At 42.8% G+C, this 22,164-nt stretch overlaps 1 protein-coding gene across 1 annotated transcript in view; it reads left to right on the top strand.

Moving 5' to 3' along the window:
- Window positions 1-4,459: 4,459 nt before the first annotated feature.
- GBE1 (1,4-alpha-glucan branching enzyme 1) overlaps window positions 4,460-22,164 on the top strand; it is a 153,262-nt gene continuing 135,557 nt past the window's right edge. The window contains 3 exon segments of the mRNA XM_034074662.1: window positions 4,460-4,530; window positions 5,669-5,798; window positions 5,800-5,996. Of these exon segments, the coding sequence (XP_033930553.1) occupies window positions 4,460-4,530; window positions 5,669-5,798; window positions 5,800-5,996 (398 nt within the window).

The following is a 22,164-nucleotide window of genomic DNA, read 5'->3' on the forward strand; positions in this document are numbered from 1 at the left end:
GATCTATAGCTATCTCATTCGTGAGACGAGAGATATGCATTTATGAAGATGGATTATTGAACATGATAGGTGTTCTTCATGGTCTCTTTAGGCAGATTCCAGAAAAACAACAGCTCAAGACATGCATTATATATGTAAGAATATTATCATCCTTTCAGTACTTAAAAGGGGCCTATAAGAAAGATGGATAGAGACTTTTTAGCAGGGCCTGCTGCGACAGGACAAGGAGTGATGGTTTTAAACTAAAAGAGGAGAGATTCAGGCTGGACTTGAGGAAGAAATAGTTTACAATGAAGATGGTAAAATACTGGCACAGGTTGCCCAGAGAAGTGGTGGATGCACCATCCCTGGAAACATTCAAGGCCAGGCTGGATGTGGTTCTGAGCAACTTGATCTAGTTGAAGATATCCCTGCTCATTGCAGGACTATTCTGTGATTAGTTTTCAATGTTTTGGCATTTTCTTAGATCAGAATTTGACCAAGATGTGATTATAAAATTGCTCCAGTCATTGTGCCGCTCTGTATGTAGGATTCAGTTATGTTCATACACATTCAGAAATCCCTGTGGACTGTCTTACAGAGTGTAAGGTGCCCAGGGACAGGCACATATGCAATGCAAAGATACAAATTACACCATTGCCTTAAAGGTAAGACTATGGTCTCTGATGAAACCTGAACTTAGCTTAACAGCCTACTGTTGTAATTTTAGTTGTTATACTAGCTTCAGTGATTGTACAATGGTTATACTTCATTATACCCTCAGACCCTTAAGTGTCACAAAAGAACACACAGGATAAAATTGTAAATTTCAAGAGCGTTCATTAAGTCCTGTTAAGAAGCCTTGAGTCACAGGAGAGTTTGTAACATCTTTGCTGGAATTGTGTAACAATTAGCCTGTGTTTAGCAGACCATCTAGCAAAGTGGGGAATTTTAGCCTGGTACATGTGATTTTTTGCCACTGCCATTGCTTGCCTAGTGCCTGAGTGACTATTGCTAAACCCATCTGAGCTTGTGTCTGCAAGTGCTGCTGGGGGAAAAGATTTGACAGCCCCAAGCATTTCCTACATGCCAACAGAATCCTTAATGTGAAATGCATCTGGGAGAGGCTGTTGTGGAGTTGTCAAACTTCAGCTGGGAACCTCAAAATTGAGGAGGGTGACATCCCCCATGAACATCGAGGGCAATGCCTTATCCTGGAACATTTGACCTCACCTGCCTAAGGAAGACTTAAACTGTCAACCTTAGGACCCAGAGACACACTGGAAAGAGGGGAATGTTAAGACAAATTATGTAGGTCCTAGAAAGTTTTCTGTATTATAACAAGTCAAACTGCATTATTAATGAGGGTGGTGTGTTTCAGTGAGGAATGTGAGACTATGCAACCAGCCTTCAAGAGCCCTCCTAGGTAAGGTTATTGCTCAGGGATTTTAGGAAAGAAGTGGCAATGAACAACATGAAAGCCAAACTGCTCCTGAAGCTGTGGTATTTCATTGTTAATCCTGAGTGTACTGTATATAAACCATATGATATTTGGCTAATGTTAGTAGGCTGCTTGTTTAATAGCAATATATTGTTATAGAAGACCACTGCAATAATAGCAGGAACGTTCCTCTGGGACAACTATCCTAGAGAGCTCAGGCTACTTACTTCCTAAGTGTTAAGAGATATACATTGGTAAGACAGAGGTGACAGTTATCAAGTATTATGGGTATGGCACTTAACGAGAGAGTCCCAGATGTTCTATATTCTTCCCCCAATACATAAACATATACACAAAGAAATAGCAGTACTGGCAGTTGTAGAACGTTGTTACTACTGGCAGTAATCACTTTTGAGAAATACATACAGAAGGCATAATATAATAGAGTATATACAATGTTCAAAAATACTCTATTCCTAAAGTTTTCCCATATTTTGTATCTGTGAAATGTTTCATAAATTCTTACTTGAAGCTACAGACTTTCTGCTAAACTAAACCATTTTTTTTGTGGGACTCATAGTCATTTTCACAAATATTGCTCTAAATCTCCTGATATGTTTTAATTGGTATCACATGTTGAAGTGTCTTGATTACTGTGTAAACAATTGTGGAAGATATTTACATTTTCTGATATTCTATTATACAAAATAAGGACACCAAATCATCATAATATTGCAATGCTGGGAAAGCAAGAAGCAGCTATTACTTAGGACTTTCAGGCTGCTGGAATGTGTTTTCATTTTGCTCTGCATGGTAAGTGCAAATGTCCTTCCCATCAACTGCACTTACTGGAATTTGATAACCCTGAAACTGGGTTTTAGTATTTCAGATTGCACATTAATTTTGATCTTTAAAGACGTGTTGTTATTTAAAGCTCCTGATACCAGGACAGGGCAGAGGTAAGACCTTAAAAGACAGTCTCACTGAATACCCTATATTCCTTAAAAGTACAAAACCCAAAGCCAAAACCAAACACTGACCATTTCTTTTCTCCTATGTGTCTCACTCTGGAGAATCCGAAGATAGGGGTAAATAGTTTGTTTAATCCCCATTCCCAATGTTTGGGAAAACAAAGTATACCATAACATGCTCAGATGCCTGACATCTCCATGATGGAGAGAAGGAATCCCTCAAGAATTCAATTCTTCTGGAATAACGAAACATGAATCTTTTTGCACAGCTGCCTCTGTCCATGGGCATCTCTGTCATCTTTTCAAAATCAGTGCAAATATATGTGATTCAACCTAGAAGTACTGCATGGTAAGACTAACCATTTTTCTTTTTTCAGTGATTTTCAGATCTTGAATGTTCTTTAATCCAACTTTGATTTCTATTTGAACTTTGTATATTTAAAAAAGTTTAAATTGATGTTACAATAACTATACAGTTACTGCTCAGCATTGCTATGCAACATTTTAAAGTGTATGTAATTTAAGCATGAGCATCCTTTAAAAGACTATTTTAGAGTGGATTGATAGACTCCAGCCTCAGTGGTAACTGGGTGCCAGACACATGCCTTATACACCACTCTTACATGATTCACTGGTGTCCCCCAAAACCAGCAGTTATTGCAAAGTCCTCCACTTCCTATTTCTACTGGCAGAAGCAGCTGCCAGCTTTGTTTCAATCTCTGACAATCTACAAAGACACATTCAGCTGTTGAAACAATATTCACTGTTTGAACTGCTATTTTCCCTCCAGGTAGAGGACTAAATGGCAGTGTCCCGAGAGCCAACCTTGGCCTTTGAGTCTCAGCTAAATCACTGTGTAACAGATGATCACAATAATATACGCCTTAGTATCTTTGAGTGACAAATCAGGCAGATAACATCATGTCTAAGCTGTGGACTGGAACATGAGTAGGTACAAATAGTATGGCAATTTCCCAGTTCACAATGTTAAATATAGCATTTGGGCTTTGTCTGTTATGGAAACAGGGGCTATTTGCAGAATTTAACTTCCTGAAGCTAAACTTTGCTTGGATGTGAGACTAGACACTGTCATTTCTACTTAAAATCTTCCAAGTGAAGGTTAAGGGGTTCCTGTCTTCAGGGAGGTAAAAGTCACAGCTATATTCCTACCATTTACACAGATTGCTAATGCTGACTTATAAATCTCTCTCTCGTGTTTATAATAGATAATAGTGGTCCTGTGAACTTGCTTGAGCTTCCTGACTTGGCTTGAGTGACTGACACACTGATAATGTGCATAGTATGATGTGGAAGCAAGAATGAGAAGATGAGTCATTAAACTTTGGTTTAGCCCATGCACTGAAATCACTGCCATGCAAAAAAGTTTTGAGAAGCACACGTAATTTTAGAAACAGTTTTTCAGTCTCCAGTGAGGCTGAAGAAATGGTGGACACTGGGGGAAAAAAAGGAATCCTACTCTATCACAGCTGGATATGGTAGGTAGTTCTGCTACAGCATAGATGCTACTTCTTTCCATAACCAAACAAAACCTACTTGGGCCTCTGGCTGGGGCAATTGCTATAACAGTTATGAGTACTGCCCCACTTGCTCTTAGGACAGGGAATACTTGTTTCACTCCTCAAGGCAAAAAGGACAAAAGTACTTGGATTTTTCCGTGTGTGGTCAGAAACTGCTTCAAGGAAGAAAATACAGCGTAGTTAAATGCACACTGTTGATGACACAAATCATTATGGAAACTTTCTCTGAAGCCAGTTTTGGGTAAAGTAATATATGAACTGCTAGTGTTTGTTACACACTGTGCTGTTAGTTATCTGGCAGACAAGAAGGGAATGCAGCACTAAAATTCAGAGGAAGCCAAGATAGGGGAGATAATAATTTAGGAGGTGGTTGTGGAAACAAGGTAAGGTATCTAGGAGCTGAAAAGAGTTTATAAACCCAGGCTGAAAAGCATTCAAGAGAGAACTCTACATAAATGTTCCCACTAGATATCTAAACAAAAGAAAATTGCTGGACCTTAAATAAAAGTGCTAAATGCTGGCCTAGAGGCATGGCCAGGCCAGTGATTAGTTGCCTTGGATATTTGGTGGCCTATCCAAAAGCGAGACACGCTGGTATTAGGTAAAAAATTTCCACAGCAATCTACCTGTGCTATTCAGCATTCAGAGCTGCATTAGGATCAGCTGAATTAATCTTACTTTGTTTAGGGATTCTTTATGTGTCTGGTAAAGCGACATTTAGCTGTACAGACGTGGTGTTTATGAGCACTCATGGATGCCCCTGGAGTCTTGTTTTGCTGAGCTTGTCTGTGAGCACGCCAGCACCCTATGAAACAGCAGAGATATTTATTCCAGCACTCACTATGACACATCCGTTTGGGGGGGACTGGTGGGGTTGTGTGTGTGTGTGTGTATGTGTGGAACACGGAGTTCACCCAGTACCACACACACTGAGAAAGGCTTCAAAGGCACTAAGAAAAACTGGGGACCACTGACAGCCAGCAGAAGCAGTCAGCCAGCTCCTGCCCGGGCTGCCCTCATGGGGAGGCTGACTCTGATGAGAACAGCTTGCTCTTCACCTTGCTGCCTGCCCAGCCCCTTAGCAGCAGGATTTGAGGGCCATAAGGATGATCAGGGGCTGGAGCACCTCCCGTATGAAGACAGGCTGAGAAAGTTGGGGCTGTTCAGCCTGGAGAAGGCTGCGTGGAGACCTCATAGCAGCCTTCCAGTATCTGAAGGGGGCCTACAGGGATGCTGGAGAGGGACTATTCATTAGGGACTGTAGTAAACAGGACATGGGGTAATGGGTTTAACGTGAAACGGGAAGTTCAGGTTGGATATAAGGAAGTTCTTTACTACGAGGGGGGTGAGGCAGTGGCACAAGGTGCTCAGAGAAGCTGTGGCTGCCCCATCTCTGGCAGTATTAAAGACCAGGTTGCACGGGGCTTCGAGCAACCTTGTTTTAGTGCGACGTGCTCCTGCCCATGGCAGAGGGGTTGGAACTGGATGATCTTAAGGTGCTTTCCAACCCCAACCATTCTGTTATCTATGCTGCCGCGTCGCCGCTGGAGCAGCAGCATTCCCTTCCCTCGCCTCACCAGCGGCTGAGCCAGCGCAGCAGCCCTGGCCTGGCCCCTGACACCCAGCTCGGTTCTGAAGGGAATCCCCCCACCCCCCGAGGGCAGAGCGCCGGGGCTACCAACCCAAACCCCTCTCTCGACGGCAGGAATAAGACCCCCCCCAACACCTCCTTCCCTCAGCTACCGTGACCGCTGGGGCACCCGGAGCCCCGACACCACCACACCGGGGGGGGGCGGGCGGGGAAGCGAAGCACGGCGGGCGGGGAGGGGCGGCCCTGGCGGGGTGCCCCGGCCGGTGGGCGGTGCTGGGCGGTGAGAGGCAGGGGGTGCTTCGCCCGCCCGCCCCGGCCCCCCTCCCCGGCTGTATATAGCGGCGGCGCGGCGCAGCTCCTGCGGCCGGCAAGATGGCGGCCGCCGTCGCTGTGCAGTCCATGCTGCCGCCGAAGCTGCCACAGCTGCTGGAGCGGGACCCCTACCTGGCCCCCTTCGAGACGGACTTCCAGCGCAGGTACCGGCCCGGCCAGGCGGCAGAGGCCTGCGCCGCGGGGAGGGGAGCGCGGCGCCGCCTCAGCAGGGCGAGGGGCGGCGGGCGAGCAGGCGGCGACCGCCCGCCTCTGGGGGCGCCGGGGCGGGCGGGGGGAGCGACGGGGCGGGGGGTGTTCCCTCCTCCTTTCTTTTCCCCTCCCCATCACGGCAGGGGCTGTCCCTCAGCCAGCGCCGGGGCGGTTCAGCTCCGGGCCGCGGCGGCGGAGCGGGCGGAAGCGGGCCTGGAGCGGACTTTAACGCTGGTTGATACGGCGGAGGCGCCTGCACTGGCGGGGCCTCCTGAGCCATCCGGGGCGGGTGTCTCTGCCGGCCTCTAGCGCTGTGTGCTTCCAGGCCGGGCCGTCCCTGTTTGCCCTCACTCGACCCCGGTGGCGGGGCTGAGGGGACAATGACAGTGATTTAGGGGCCGGCCTGGCCCTAGGAGTGACGAGGGGAGCTGGTGACAGCGGCCAGCCGAGCTGCCCTCTGCAGAAAAATAATGGTTTTAGTCCAGCGGTGGTAGCCTGTAAATAAACTGCTCCTGAGTCTTCTCTGAGAGTTTTCCTTTACGTGCGTTATCCTGCATCTTTGGCTCGTCAGATGGCCGGTGGATGAAATCGCAGAGCGAGCGCTGGGTTGCTTTGGGGTTGCCAGTCTGAGCATCCCGTTATTGTTTTGCTCTCTCGCAGGGAGCAGCGGCATCAGCCCTCTGGCCAGCACGGGCAGCGGGCCTGGGTGAGAGCCGGCCAGCAGGCAGAGGCGAGCTGCATCCTGCAGAGCCAAAGGCTGCTGAAGCCTTCCTGGCCCATTGAAATTAGGAACTGGAAGTTTTATCGTGTAGCCTCTTGTATGTTGCATTTCACTAGTGGTTTAATCAAAACTTTAGAAGTGACCAATACCCTATATTGTAAAAGTCTGTGTATGTGGGAGGGGAAATAGGAGGGAATTAGGATTTTTTTAAATAATTATTTGGCTTTTTTTTTTCTTTGCTGTATTACACATATGTTGCTTTTGGCTTAAAGTTACTGGTTGTCCTGTTGGTATCTGGCAGAGAATAGTGGCAGGGCTGGATCTTGTAAAATGGGATTAAGAATAGAATAAACAACTAGGCTGATTTACAGAGCATTTTCCCAAACTGTGATCTCTTAATGATAGAATAACTGTTAAACAATGAATTCTGATAAGCTTGTGGTAATGTATGCAATGTTGTAAATCACCTAATTCTTTTGGTGGGGTGCCAGGGTGTACAAAGTGGGTGGATCTTGCTCTTAATAAAGCCATTCAGGAAAACATTTGGGCTTCCCAAATGTGCCTGCTATCTAAATAGGCACATTGTGAATGATGGCGTCCGTATTGCTGTGGATAATGCGCTCTGCTGAACTCAGTGAGTCTGCAGAATTTTTGTGTACTTCTTGGGCACAATAATCTTAAGCACAGCATTTCATATGATTGTATTTGTGTCTTGCCTCTTCCTGGCTTCTGAACCTCAAACTGGTCACTTAGCATAGAATTGTGGAAACATGTATAGTGATAATTAGCTTAGAAGACTAAAGGAAAATTTTTGTGACAACTTGAATGTCTCATTCTAAGCCCAAACAACAAGTGTGTTCTGTCTTTCATCCTGTGGATGGTAGAGTGCCAAGGAGGAAGAGTGCAAGCACAGGGAAATACCTGCCCGTGTCTTGATAACAGTGCTCATCACAGCTTCCATGGGCTGTGATTCAGTCAGAAGTAGCTCCAGGTGCATTTTTGTATCTAGAGGTCTTGCATTAAGAGTGCCCAGGAGAAAGGAGTTTTGCAGCCTAATTGCTGCTTGTGTGAAGAACCAGTTCCCTGCGGCCTCCAGTATGTGGGTTTCACTTACTTTTCTCCAGTTCTGGTACTGGAGGAGGTGGAGAACAGCCCTGCACAACTCTGTTCACTGTGTCGTGAGCAGTCTAGAGCTGCATCATCTTTGTTCCAGGGTGAAGAATTCTGATGTGTTTAACTGGTCATTGTATAAAGGTGGTCCACATGACTGATCCTTTGCTGTGTGTTGTGTTTTTCCTGGCCCCCTTTGAGGTGGGAGTTAGAACTGAGTACAGTCAGAGTTGAATGCTGTGTATTAATGCAACTACCTAATGATACAGCACTTGAGTAACTAACCCTTCAAGTAAAAATGTAAAGCAAAATAAACCTGGCAAGCTGTCTAGAAGCAGAAATATATTTAAATGTGTTTACCTTTGAAGTTCTAAGCATATGCGCAGAGTAAATTTGTGCGTACTGGCAGTAAGTTCTGATGGCTCTGGGAAGGTAGCAATTATTTTAAATGGTGGCCTGTCATCAAGTAACCCAGTGGATCAGATGTATCATACATAGTGTAGGAAAGGCTGTGATGAAGCATTCGGAATATGTGCTGAAAAGCAAATCTGCTTATTAGGAGTTGATCAACTGTCAACTGCTTGCCATGGCCTCGTCATAGGTAGGACAGAAGGAGTAATTCTTAATATACGCTTGGGTATTAGCAATTCATTTACTCCTGTAGAGTAGAAAATCTGGGTAGAAATAATGCCACTCAACTTCAGAACAAGTAACAATCTGTCTTTTATTCCTTCTGATGCCAACCTCATGAAGTTTCACCATGACAAGTGCAAGGTCCTACACCTGGGTGGGAGCAATCCCAGGCACAGCTACAGGTTGGGCAAAAAGGAAATTCATGGTAGTCCTGCGGAGAAGGACTTGAGGGTGTTGGTCAATGAGAAATTGAACATGAGGCAGCAGTGTGCACTCGCAGTCCAGAAAGCCAACTGTATCCTGGGCTGCATCAAAAGGAGCGTGACCAGCAGGTCGAAGGAGGTGATCCTGCCCCTCTACTCTGCTCTCGTGAGACCTCACTTGGAGTACTGTGTGCAGTTCTGGTGTCCTCAACATAAAAAGGACATGGAACTGTTAGAACAAGTCCAGAGGAGGGCCACGAGGATGATCAGGGGACTGGAGCACCTCCTGTATGAAGACAGGCTGAGAAAGTTGGGTCTGTTCAGCCTGGAGAAGAGAAGGCTGCGTGGAGACCTCAAGGCAGCCTTCCAGTATCTGAAGGGGAGCTATTGGGATGCTGGGGATGGACTCTTCATTAGGGACTGTAGTGACAGGACAAGGGGTAATGGGTTAAAACTTAAACAGCAGAGGTTTAGACTGGATATAAGGAAGAAATTCTTTCCTGTTAGGGTGGTGAGGTACTGGAATGGGTTGCCCAGGGAGGTTGTGAATGCTCCATCCCTGGCAGTGTTCAAGACCAGGTTGGATGAAGCCTTGGCTGATATGGTTTAGTGCGAGGTGTCCCTGCCCATGGCAGGGGGGTTGGAACTAGGTGATCTTGAGGTCCTTTCCAATCCTAACTATTCTATGATTCTATGATACTACTAGTAGGCTTTCTGTTATTTTGCTCCTGATACACTTGTCCAGTGGCATTTTTTGCCACTTGAATGTTATTTAAATAACAAAGATACAGGTAGTCTGTCAGTTCAGATGGCTGGGTTGTTCCAGATGGAGGGGACAGGAGGCAGCTGTAGTGCTTGGCGCCCTGTAGCACCAGAAGCATTTTACATGCTCAGATTAGGAAGCTTTGGGAAAAAGAAGTGAATCAGACTTGATGAAATACAATATATGTGGATACTTTTCCTGTAGTAGTCTAAATGTCTTTTGATTTTGCAATGATATTTACCTTACTTAATATTGAACAAAATAATTAAGAACTGATGGGAATTTTGTAGCTGATGATTGTCATACTGTCTCATACATTGCCTAGAGAAATAAAAAGCAGGGATTTTAGCAGAAGGATAAGGATGCTTGAGAAACAAAGCTTTTTAAATATTTGTCTGTGGGGATCCTTATACTGTGCCTTGTGCAGAGTCATTTAAAAATAGTCTTCCCTTTGTCTCAGTATGTTCTTCCTACAGAAGGGAGGGAAGATAAAAGATTTAAGGTCTATTCTTAGTAGTGACATCAGCAAGTTGTTGACTCACCTTTTGGGCTTGAGTCTGTCTGCTGTTTTATCCATAACACCGTATTAGCATAGGCAGATTATTGCTAGTAGAAAACGTTATAACTGTTGTTTCATGACTGTTGTAGGATGCACAATTAACCTGATTATGATGACTTATTTGCATACTTAAAACAGGGCCATTTCTGGTATTGGATTGGGTTTCCCAGGACCTTATTGGGTTGCGCTACATCTCTGAGGATGTACTTCCACAGCTTTGTTGGGCAGCCTCTCCCCATGTTTGGCTCCCCTCACTGTGAAAATCTAAAGTTTAATACTGTAATTTCCCTTCCTGCAACTTCATCCATTGTCTCTGGTATTCTCTTTTTTTTTTTTGTGGGCACCTTGCAGGAGAGCTTGGACTTACACTTTGTTAGGTGCATTCCCCACCTGCCTTTAGATGGCTTAAGACTGTAAGTGGACATTGGGAGCTTCATGCCTCTTCAAGTTAGCTTTTTCATCTCCAGTCTCAAGAAACTTAGCTCTCTCAGGCCCTACCTGCATGCCATAGGTAGTAGAGCACAGACCAGAAACAAGAAGCTGCCTTTCTATAGTGGCCTTAGCTTGTCCTTGCTTTCCAATGCCTTGAGCAAGTGCAGATGGATCCTGCTGGAGTTCATATCCACCTCTCCTACCCTGTGCTGTGCCCCTTTGGATGCTTTGATAGGTGCAAACTGCTTCTTTAAAGAAGCAATGCTTAAAATGCAATACTAGGACCTAGATAAATTATAAGCATGGAGTGTATGGGCTGCCATAGTTACATGAATGACTAGTGGGAAGAAAGAGACTTCTGGTTGCATTCACTCTTCAGTTGTTTGTCATGCATGGGTATATTATTGCAAATGGTTTTCATGGGGGAAAACAGAAATCTGTAATTTTGCCTTTCTCTGAATGCATGAATTTGATGTTGAGCTGGAGTGGGGAGGTTGGAGAGTAGGGGTATGAGGAAGGTGGGGAGAAATCCTTTCAGTGTATATATAGTGAACCATTCAGCCTTGACCCAAACACACACTATTTGGCACTTGAAACAAGAATCTACTTAAAAAAAAAAGAACCAAAACAAGCCATAACCAACCATAAAACCCCCATCAAGTGATAGTGTTTGCATAGTTGTCCTGGTTTCAGCTGTAACAGGGTTTTCCTAGTAACTGGTGCAGTGCTGTGTTTTGGCTTTAGTTGGAAATAATGCTGATAATGCACTGATGTTCTAGTTGTTGCTCAGCAGCACTTACCCTGATCAAGGACTTTTCAGTTGCATGCCAGTCTCAGTGAGGAGGGGCATGGGAAGCTGGGAGGAAGCAGAGGCAGAATATCTGATCCAAAGTAGCTAAAGGGGTATTCCGTACCACAGCACATCATGCTCAGTATAGAAGCTGGGGGGAGTCACCCAGAAGGGACAAATCACTGTTTCTGTTGGGCTGAGTATTGGTTGGTGGGTGGTCAGCAGTTGCATTGGTCATCACTTGTGTTTTCAGAGCTTTCATTTCTTCTCATGTTTTTCCTATTATTATCATTATTGTTATTGTTGGTATTCTTTCTATTATCACTATATTTTAGCTATTAAGTTGTTCTTATCTCAACCCCTGGGGTTTACATTCTTTCTTCCCATTTGTGTGTGTGGGGGGGAAGGGGTGGGTGAGTGAGTGGCTGCATGGTGCTGAGTTACTGGCTGGGGTTAAACCACAACAGTGGGATATCACTGTGCTGCATTGTTCGACCATCTGTGATACGTTTTTCCCCAAGTACTTTGTTAACTCCCAAGTGTTATTTAGGCAACAGACTTTGCATAATTTGGTCTGTATTTTTAGTCTTTTACCTCTTAGAACATAATTGGTTCAATTAAAGCCATTAATGCCTGTGGTGTAATTGCATTTTATGGAGTTACAAACTGGTGTTAGAAAGTGCTGCCCATTAGATTTTTCTAGTGTAACAATATGCATGGCTTACTATATTTTACCAGCCCCTGCAACTGCTTCTGTAATCTACTGACTGTGTATTCCTTAGTAAAAGCTTTTTTGAATAATTCAATTTATAGAGTAAGTAAAAAATGTACCAGTGCACAGCTTCAGTCTTTATCCTGATAAATGTTTCAAACAGGATACTGATTTGTTCAGCTGGACAAAATACTGGCCGTAATGCTTGGACACAAGTATGGGTTGTGAGAGAGAAGATCCAGTTTCTTCTTAAATGTTGGTGAGGTTTTGCTTGAGAAGGCTGGAACATCTACTCAGTGGCTTTATAGCTGGATCAGTTAACAAAGTGTCTGTCAGTTGAGTTTCAGTAGTGTTCTTAGGGCCTTCTATCTAGTATCAGATCATGCTGCTCTATAGTTTGGTTTGTTAGGGATTTTTCTTTTTTTCCCTGTTTTAAGAGATATGCAGTGGTATGTACTTTACTGAGGTATTGAAAACTAAAAGATGACTGAATAGGAAGGCATCTTTTGGGGTCTAATGAGTTTGGGAATGGAGACTGAAAAGTGACCCACCAGCAATCCCACTTTTAGATGATGATGGGGAGGGGGAAAGGCTGAAGTAAGAGCTGTCACAGAATTAACACTACTGCTGTAAATCCTCTGCTACCTCAGAAAAACTGGATTTTCCTTTTCTGTTTTGTTTCATACAGGCTTGTGTTGGGTGTACAAAACTAAGTGACCAAGAACCCCAGTGTCATACATTGCTGTATTTTTCCTTTTGTTTTGTTGGAGGGAGGGGAAGGGTGTAGGTAGGGAAGTGTGGGAAGGGTTGGCATCTTGTAAGTCCAGGTGACTTCTGCTGAACTACTCAATTATTTTAGAGTCCTGCAGAAACTAACACCTGTCAGTTTAATGGAATATATTCTTCTGCATTATGGTAGCCTTTAGAATGCTCTTGTGCGTTGGGATTACTAACCCTGACTGCATCACTGATGACTTTGAAGTTTTAAGTCTGTGAAGAAGGCCAGTGTACACCTAGTATATGTATATCTGGTCATAGTCCTCATCAGAGGATTCTATTTGGCAACTGTCTTAATAGTAGCTAGCTTTACAAAGAGGCAGGAAAATATTAAGATGTGGGTACTGCATTTTTTATTAGCAAGGTAGTTGCCTCTATATGCAAATTAAAGCTAAGTACTGTCTGAAAAACTCCCTCAGCTCTGTTATGTAGTGTTAGCAAGACTGAGGATATTGGATGGGCTCTGAGAATTTGCCCAGAATTTCAAAACAATAGGTTATGTGAGCAGGAATCTGGTTACTCCCTCATTGTAATAGTGAGAAAAAGCTTTGTCTTGCTGGATACTTTAAAGTCAAGTAATTATTTCTTTACTACTTGCAAGCTGTAAAGAAGGCTTTCTTATGGAGAATTGTCTTCAACTGACATCCTATCCCATGAAGATGATTTCCTTCCTCTGTTTATTTTCAGTATTTATGCAAACACTCCTTTCCTCTGTCTCCTTGTTACCTTCTGTTTACTCCCATTGTGCCTTCTAGTCCTAGCTGTTCCTTTGTCTTCTGTCTTCCACAAAAGCCCCTCTTTTTTACTTGTGCAGTGTCAGAGATTTAAAACTTCTCACTTATGCATAAGTCTACTTTGTACTTACGGAACTTTGGCTCATACAGTTATTCATTAGCTTAAAAAGAAAATAATGTCTTAAGGCAATATGTCAAGTGTTAACAAGATCACGTTTTTGTATTAAAAATGTTTAAAACATGAGCTTTTCTCTGGAAAAAATATTCTGCAAAATTTTTTTTTTGCTGTAGTATGGCTGCTTCTTCCCTAGGTATGACAATTTGATGTTCCTATAGCACCTCACATTATCAAATCGAAGGCCAGTCCTTAGTGATGATAGCTGGCCATGTTGTGAGGAGTAGACTTTATGTTGCCTAGAACAACAGTGTTTTGCTTCATGTTGCTTTTGGAAGCACCTTACTAATGAATGTTATATAGACTTTATTTGCAGTTAAATTCTAGTGTAAGACCTTGATCTCTCAGATGTGTGAAGACTTGTCAAATGACCCAGATCAGCTAGTCCACTTAGGTGAACATCATGAAACTGTTCCATTAATCTGGGTATTTCTAATGCTAAATTTATTTTAACATACTCTGTTGGTATACTTAAAGGGGGGGAGTGGAGGCAATAGAATAAGCCTTCCTGACAGTTTCTTTAATCATGCAGATTTGACTGTTAACTGATGTTACTTGAAGGTAGAGATGGCTCCAGTGATTTTTATTTGATGTTTTTCTTTTTTCTTTGGAGCTGTTGCTCAGGCATAGTATGCTTCTGTTTCCCTCATATCCTTGCTGTTCTGGTGTGCTGTGTTGCCTAGCTTTGTGCTACCGTGTCTGCACTTGTGCTTAGCACTACAGGTAGAAAGTAACTTCACAGTGGGACATTGAAGTTCCAGTAAAGGCTGGACCTCTTCTCTCCACAGCTGGAGTGCTACTGCTAAAAGGTTGTACTAAGCTCAAAAAAATGTAGCCTAGATCTGCAAAAGAAATTGAGTGATGCTCTGCCACACAAAATTGACTTCTATGGGTATAGTTCATGGAATAGAAAATGTAGGTTTCAACCCTTGTTACATGAACTAGTCTTGCATTCGTTGCGTGATCTGTCTCCATTTGTGTGTTATGCAGCCCTTAAAGAGAGGTTAGGATCTCTGTCTTCCCACTTCTAAGTGTCACTGGCATGAGATGCCAAAGTAAGGATGATGTTCTTTATGGTAAGAGTAGAGAAACCCTGCTAACATAATACTTCAGGAGAGTGTGGATTTCAAGTTTATCAATATTTCTTCTTTAATTCTTCTCACTCAAAACCAAAACAAACCTTTATCTTTTTAGTCAAGAAAAGGCTTATAGGAATGTGGATATGCTAACATACACAAACACAGCTGGTAGGTCTTGAATGGTGGTTAATTACCATCACAAAGATGATGTGTGACTGGAAGAGACTTACTTTTGTATTTCTGGGCAATACTTACAGTCTGATCTTTATTTACACTCATTTTCTTCAAGAGGGGGCTGATAGAGAAGACTCCCTGGGAGACATTGTATTGGGCAAGTTAAAGTTATCTTGTGATGCTGATCACAAATAGATGTAGGTAGTTTATTACAGTTAATGTGTTTGGGGTCTTTTTTTGACAAAACAGTGCATTACATGGTTGTTAAACTCTGTACCCAGCTGCGTGTGTGGGGTCAGACTTCTGCTTTGAGGGCACTCTCTTTTCCCTAGTGTGTCACTGATAGGCAGGTTAAATATGCAGGATGTGTGCCTCCAGGCCTTCCCCATACTCCTGTGTGAGTGTGATGCCATCATCAGATGTAAGGTTTCAGATGTATAAGCATTTGATAATATGCTTTGGAGGAAAGGCAGGATGGTCAGGGGAAACTCTCTAAAAGACTCCTATTAAAATAATGCTGAGTTACTGTATGTTTCAAATGAAAACGTGCTGCGCTGCCACAACTGTTTAGAAATTGCCCATCTAGAATGAATTCATTACATAAACATAGGAGTCAGCAGCTCATTTTAGCAGCTTTAGGGGGCATCCCGATTGTACTGTACCTGCTATTCCAGCAAAAAAAAATATTACCAGTTTAATAAATTGTGTTGTATGTACCAGGCTTAAGCAGATTCGTTGGGTATTTTATGCTGCCTAAAATGCCCTTGGAAATCCTTTTTTATGCAGGCAAGTTGCGCTGTTAACATCATTGTTTGATACCTGTTGTGGTAGATATCCACAGAATAAATGTTCCTGGTTTGACAGGGATTGGTAAGATGAAAATTAACGAATGCTTTCCATTCTAAGACTTACGCAGCTCAGTTTGAGATTAGGAATGTTGCATTGCTTTCAGCAAGCTTTAATTCGTCCTGCACAAATAGGTCTTCCTTCCAAATGCCACTCCTCTAGGAAATGACTGAAGTTGAATAGAGATGTGAAGTGTTGCATGCTGCTTTGGTGCGCCAGCGTTTTTGAGAAAATTTGGGCAGCATGCCGGTTGCAGACACTTGCACAATGGCTTTGTATTGTTACACAACCAGTAGCAATGACTCCACACAGAAGAGTCTGTGAAATTGTAGATGCAATAGTTTGCGACAGGAGCTGGGACAGGGGCTTTCCAGAGATTGGAGCTAAAATCTACCTTTTTTGTGAAGCAGAAATTGGAGAGAGCTACTGAAAGTATCACAATCTGTGTACTTGGTACATAGAGGTGAGAACTTGAGGCAAATAAATACTTTTTGTCAGTTATCAAGTCCTTCCTCCGTTTGTATTTTGCTTGGATTTGTCATCTGATGTTACCTCTTCTCTGTCCCACCCTTTTGCACTTCCTGTCCTCACCTCCCTAAACGCCTTAACATTGCTAGGAGAAATAAAGGAGAAATAGGGAAAAAGCCCTCCTTTGTAAGAAGGGAAGGAACAGATATGAAAAAAAGTCATGTTTCACAGCTCTAAGGGTCTGTTTACACTACAGGGATTTTATAAGTGTATATTAAAAGAATGAAGAGCAAGGTAAAACTTCTGCATGCTGTATGAGCCAGGAGACTCACCTGCTGTCTGAACAAACATCCCCTCTCTCAGCTGGCATGAACTCTCATGTAGCACCCGTAGAAAAATAATCTTTTCACATAAAAACTCCAAAGGGATGGGGAAGAGACTGCAACAAAGCGTAGTGTTTAAGTTAGCTACTTTGGCCTGTATGCATTGTCTGAGCAGCTTTTTCCCTTCCTTAAAGAAAACATCAAAATAGGCCTTACTCTCTTTTGTCAGGCAGTAAGGGAGAAAGCATAAAGTGATACAGGGTGTCTAAAAAGGCAGTTAAAGTAGCAGTTTGGTAGTGGTGATGGTATCACAATGGTTGGTGTTTTCCCTCTTTCCTCTGGTGCCTGCCCTCCTTCCCTAAAAAGAGGGCATAAAAAAAGAGGGAATCCCTGAAGCTTTGGAGAGGAAAGGCTGTGCCTATGGGATGTTGCCAGTTGATCTTCAGGTAGTTTCTTTGTGCAAAATTAAAGACAGCTGGTTGTATTTTGGCCTTGTGGTATAAAGGTTTTGATTTGAATGTGAAAGCTAGCTTTTACTTTTCTATTCAGCTTTCTATATGACTTTTGGGGAAAATACATGAAGATGTAAATAAAGAATTAATAAAGATATTTATTGCAATATATATACTTCACAAGTATATATACACATTCAGCTTTTTGAGGAATTTATAGGCAGTGTGTGTATGGATCTAGTTTCCACTGGGGTTCCCTGACAAGTTTAGCTATGGCTTATGAATTCGTTGTCTGGATTTGTGTCGTATTTGATATGAGTTTTCTAAGAAGATTTCTTTAATGCTTAATTTTATAAACATCTGAAAGGCTTTTTTCGCAATATTGGAGCTTTATTTTAATCCTGTTTGCAATAATTGGAGACTATTTAAGACAAAAAATCATCAAGCTCCTAGCAATCTCTTTTTAAATAGCAGCAAACAGATTTTTAATAGTAATGCTATTGCAGTGTAATTTGTATGTGATTATAGTGATTAGTTCTTTCAGACAGGAAATGATAAATAATACTTGTTAGCATTTAGATTTATTTGCCAAATTTCTTTGGATTTTCTTTATATCATCAAAAAATTCTGGACAGAAAAATCGTTTTCTATCTACTTCTCATTTGTTATTCTAAAATAAAGAAATGCCTTTGTAAATCTGATTTTATTACTTGACTTAAGCACTGTAAATTAAGCAAAACCACCTCAAAACTGAAGGCTACCCCTTCATCTCCCTCCCCTGCCCTCAAGGTTATAGGTGCCTCATAATTTTGATGGTAGATATACAAAGGGCTTTCCTCAAAAGCTCAAGGTACTGATGGGTACAAATTCTGTTAGCTGGCTTGATGCTTTTTTCTTTTGAGAAAAAGGCCTTTGATTATAATGTCAATGTATGAAAGCATAATGTATGAAATGTGTATTTCTTTCATGTTGTTAAGGTTGAACATGGATGAAAAGCTCAAGTTTGCAGGAGGATAAGGCTGGTGGAGGTTAGAGATGTTAACTACCAGACTTACTCTGTAGAGTGATAATGCCAGGTTATTATGTGAGGGAATTTAGCTGTGTTGCTTTTTAATAAATTCCTTCCCTCTGTCCCCAGAACTTGCCATGAAGTGAATGCTGATTCACAATGAGCATCTTTTCTCTAATTTTAGGTTTATTTTTGTTTTCAGAGGCAGATGAATGTGTCTCATGGCTCAAGATGGCACATAAGCCAGTTTTAAACTCATTTTGCCCTCACAGACCATCATGAGCCACTATAGTTGGTTCTCGTGCAGTGGCTGGCTGTTCATGCTGATATTCAGGCTTCTCAAGCCCTAAGTGTGAGGCCCAGCAGAGCAGATAGGGCCTGTTCAGTGTCACTATCTCCTAAATTACATTGCCATCTGCAAGGCTGCTAATGTGTGTTTCAACAGGTTTCATGCATGTATTGTTTAAAATTAAGCTGCCTATATTATTTTTTTTCAATCGGATAATAAAAACCCCACAAGTTCCTTGATAGCGATTAAGTTCTTAGTGGCAGCAGAAGACTCAATCTATAAGCTTCAGTATTCAGAAATACCTTTTATTTTCTGAGGAAAGCAATCTGCTGATTCCATGAACTGATAACAAGATAAAAAGTAGTGTTCATAGTACAGAAGTGAACATAGTCCTTGACACCTTTAACAGGTAGAAGGTGTCTGTAGGTTTCACAATTGGTAAAATTAAAAGCAGCACAGACAATTTGTATATTGAGATACATGTGTTTCCACTAAAACTTGTGAATTCTGGGAATGGTGTGTGTGAGGAAAATGGGGGAAATTAAAAACAACCTCCCCCCAGTCCTGCCAAGTTGTGTGTGTGTATATGTATATATATATATATATATATATACACATACATACACACAACAGTATATATCCCTAACACTAAGGAAAACTTAAGGTAAAATGCAGCTACTACTTCCCGGATGGGATGTGGTTGGCATGCTTGGAATCTACCCTGTGATAGTTCCCCAGGCAACTCTGCAACTCTTGGCATGTGCTAAGAGAAACTGAATGGAGTGTGGAGCAAAAGCCCCGCAGCCAGGCTCTGTTATACTCTGCAGGAGCAGGAAAGTGAAGGCACCATGTACTGAGAAACCTCACAGCAGCTGCCAAACAAGCAAACTCTATTGGTATTTTTAGAAGCAAAGCGAGAAAATTTTATGCCAGTTGGTTACAGAGTGTATGACTAGAGTCACTCAAGATCCATAGGCATAGAGGTAAAAAATTGGAACTTGTGTTCCTATGGATTATAGTCTCGTTGTGTGTCGTTTAAAGCTTGGTTTTGTAGACAATTCCTTAACATTGGCAATCTCTGAACCTTATACTGCCACAAACTTGTATTGTATAATAAAAGATTTCAGCTGAAGTCCATTTTGTGTAAGTCTCTGGAGATTTGAATATTTGAAATAAGGGGTTTGACTTGTATATAACACCCATTTAATATAATATTAATATAATAATATAACCCTCCTTTTCAAGAAGGAGAAAATGGATGACCTGGGGAATTACAGACCAGTCAGTCTCACCTCTGTGCCTGGCAAAATCTGGGAGCAGATTCTCCTGGAAGGCACGCTAGGGCACATGAAAAACAACAAGGTGCTTGGTGACAGCCAGCATGGCTTTACTAGGGGAAATCCTGCCTGACCAATTTGGTGGCCTTCTATGATGGGGCTACGGAACTGCTGGACAGGAGTAAAGCAGCTGACATCATCTACCTGGACTTGTGCAAAGCATTCAACGCTGTCCCACATGACATCCTTGTCTCTCAGTTGGAGAGACATCAATTTGATAGGTGGACCAATTGGTGGGTAAAGAACTGGCTGGATGAACGCATGCAAAGGGTTGTGGTCAGTGGATCAATGTCCGGCTGGAGACCAGTAATGAGTGGTGTCCCTCAGGGATCGATGTTTGGACCGGTCTTGTTTAACATCCTTGTCAGCAACATGGACATTGGGATTGAGTGCACCCTCAGCAAGTTTGCCGATACCACCAAGCGATGTGGTTCGGTTGATATGTTGGAGGGAAGGAATGCCATCCAGAGGGACCTTGACACACTTGTGAGGTGGGCTGCTGCCAACCTCATGAAGTTTAACCATGCCAAGTACAAGGTCCTACACCTGGGTCGGAGCAGTCCTAGGCACAGCTACAGGTTGGGCAGAGAAGAGATTCAGAGCAGCCCTGTGGAGAAGTTGGTCAATGAGAAAATGAACATGAGCCAGCTTCAGTGTGCACTCACAGCCCAGAAAGCCAACAGTATCCTGGGCTGCATCAAAAGGAGCGTGACCAGCAGGTCGAAGGAGGTGATCCTGCCCCTCTACTCTGCTCCCGTGAGACCTCACTTGGAGTATTGTGTGCAGTTCTGGTGTCCTCAACATAAAAAGGACATGGAAGTGTTGGAACAAGTCTGGAGGAGGCCACAAGGATGATCAGGGGACTGGAGCACCTCCCCTATGAAAACAGGCTGAGAAAGTTGGGGCTGTTCATCCTGGAGAAGAGAAGGCTGCGTGGAGACCTCATAGCAGCCTTCCAGTGTCTGGGGATGGACTCTTCATTATGGACTGTAGTGATAGGATAAGGTTTAATGGGTTAAAGCTTAAAGAGGGGAAGTTTAGACTGGATATAAGGAAGAAGTTCTTTACTGTTAGGGTGGTGAGGTACTGGAATGGGTTGCCCATGGAGGTAGTGAGTGCTCCATCCCCGGCAGTGTTCAAGGCCAGGTTGGATGAAGCTTTGGGTGACATAGTTCAGTGTGAGGTGTCCCTGCCCATGGCAGGAGGATTGGAACTTGATGACCTTAAAGTCCTTCCCAACACTAGCTATTCTATGATTCTGTTCTGTGATTCTATGACGTGGTGATGCTGTCAGTGCAGGTCCTTGCCTATGTTGGTCGAAATACCCTTTGATTTAGTGGGCTGTCTGATAGGGTCCCCATAATGGAACGCAGATGGGCTTGTTGGCCACAGTGATCTGATCTTTCCTGTGAAACTGGCAGGCTGGTCAAATATAAAGGGTTTGAGGAAATGCCCCATGTAATGCAACAGTATTGGCATGTGGGACAAATTTGGACAAGAAGGTGCAAGCACTATACACAATCCTTAGCCATAAACTGTTGACCAAGTCTAGGATTGGGTCCAGCTGAGCCCAGCCCCTGTAATATCTGATGATCAGAGGGAAAGCAAGGGTGTCCTTTCTGAACCTTGTGACTCAACAGGAAGGTATCTCTAACATACCTTGTCCACTGGCCTAAGGTGGCCACCCTTTCTGTGGAAAGATGTGAAAAGCTTTACTAAAAGATTAGGTACCTGAATAGACCTAATGATTAGTCTCATTTGAAACTTGGCAAATTTGACCTAAATAGCACTTGAATATCAACTATTAGCACAGCCAGTAAACCAGGAATGTTGTTACTGCACAGTAACAATGGCTGGATTAAAATACCTTTGCCTTTTGAATAGGAGCTCTTTTGGACCATGAAGTTATGGACTGAGTATTATAAGATAGTGAGTGATGTCTTTGAGTGTGACTATCATCCATTGTGTATTTTGGTGAAGGTATTTATTTTGTTTTGCTTAACAGTAAATAGCAGAAACAATTACATAAGCAATGAATACACTTCCTTTGATACCAGAAGCAAAAATTTGACTGAGCTGAGGGCCTTTGAATTGCAGAACAAGGAGTAAGGCATCACCTTCCATAATGTATTGTCATCAAAGTAGGCATCAGAGCTTTCAATACTGAGCTTTCAGTAACAGCCATATTGAGCTTTCAGTAACAGCCATGGTCCACTTTGAGTGATTTCCAGTTTAAATGGAGGTACCTAGAGTGGTAATTATGTCTATTAAGTGTCATTGTAGAACATTTTGACAATAATGACTTCTGACAGAAACATCTCCCAGACCCTGCAGAGGTAGGAAATGCCAGGTCTGTCAAGATTGATGCTTTTCCACATATCCCTCTGAACAGCTTGTTCATCCTCACAAAGAGGGAATCAGTGTAGTTTGCTGCAAATCCAGTACCTGTCAGTTAATGTTGTTCAATTATAACAGTGTTTAGTCAGAAATGCTTAGTTCTGGGTTGGATAATCATTGCGTTGCTTGTCAGGGAAAC

This window comes from Melopsittacus undulatus, chromosome 2 (assembly GCF_012275295.1).
Source record: "Melopsittacus undulatus isolate bMelUnd1 chromosome 2, bMelUnd1.mat.Z, whole genome shotgun sequence".
Lineage (NCBI taxonomy): Eukaryota > Metazoa > Chordata > Aves > Psittaciformes > Psittaculidae > Melopsittacus > Melopsittacus undulatus.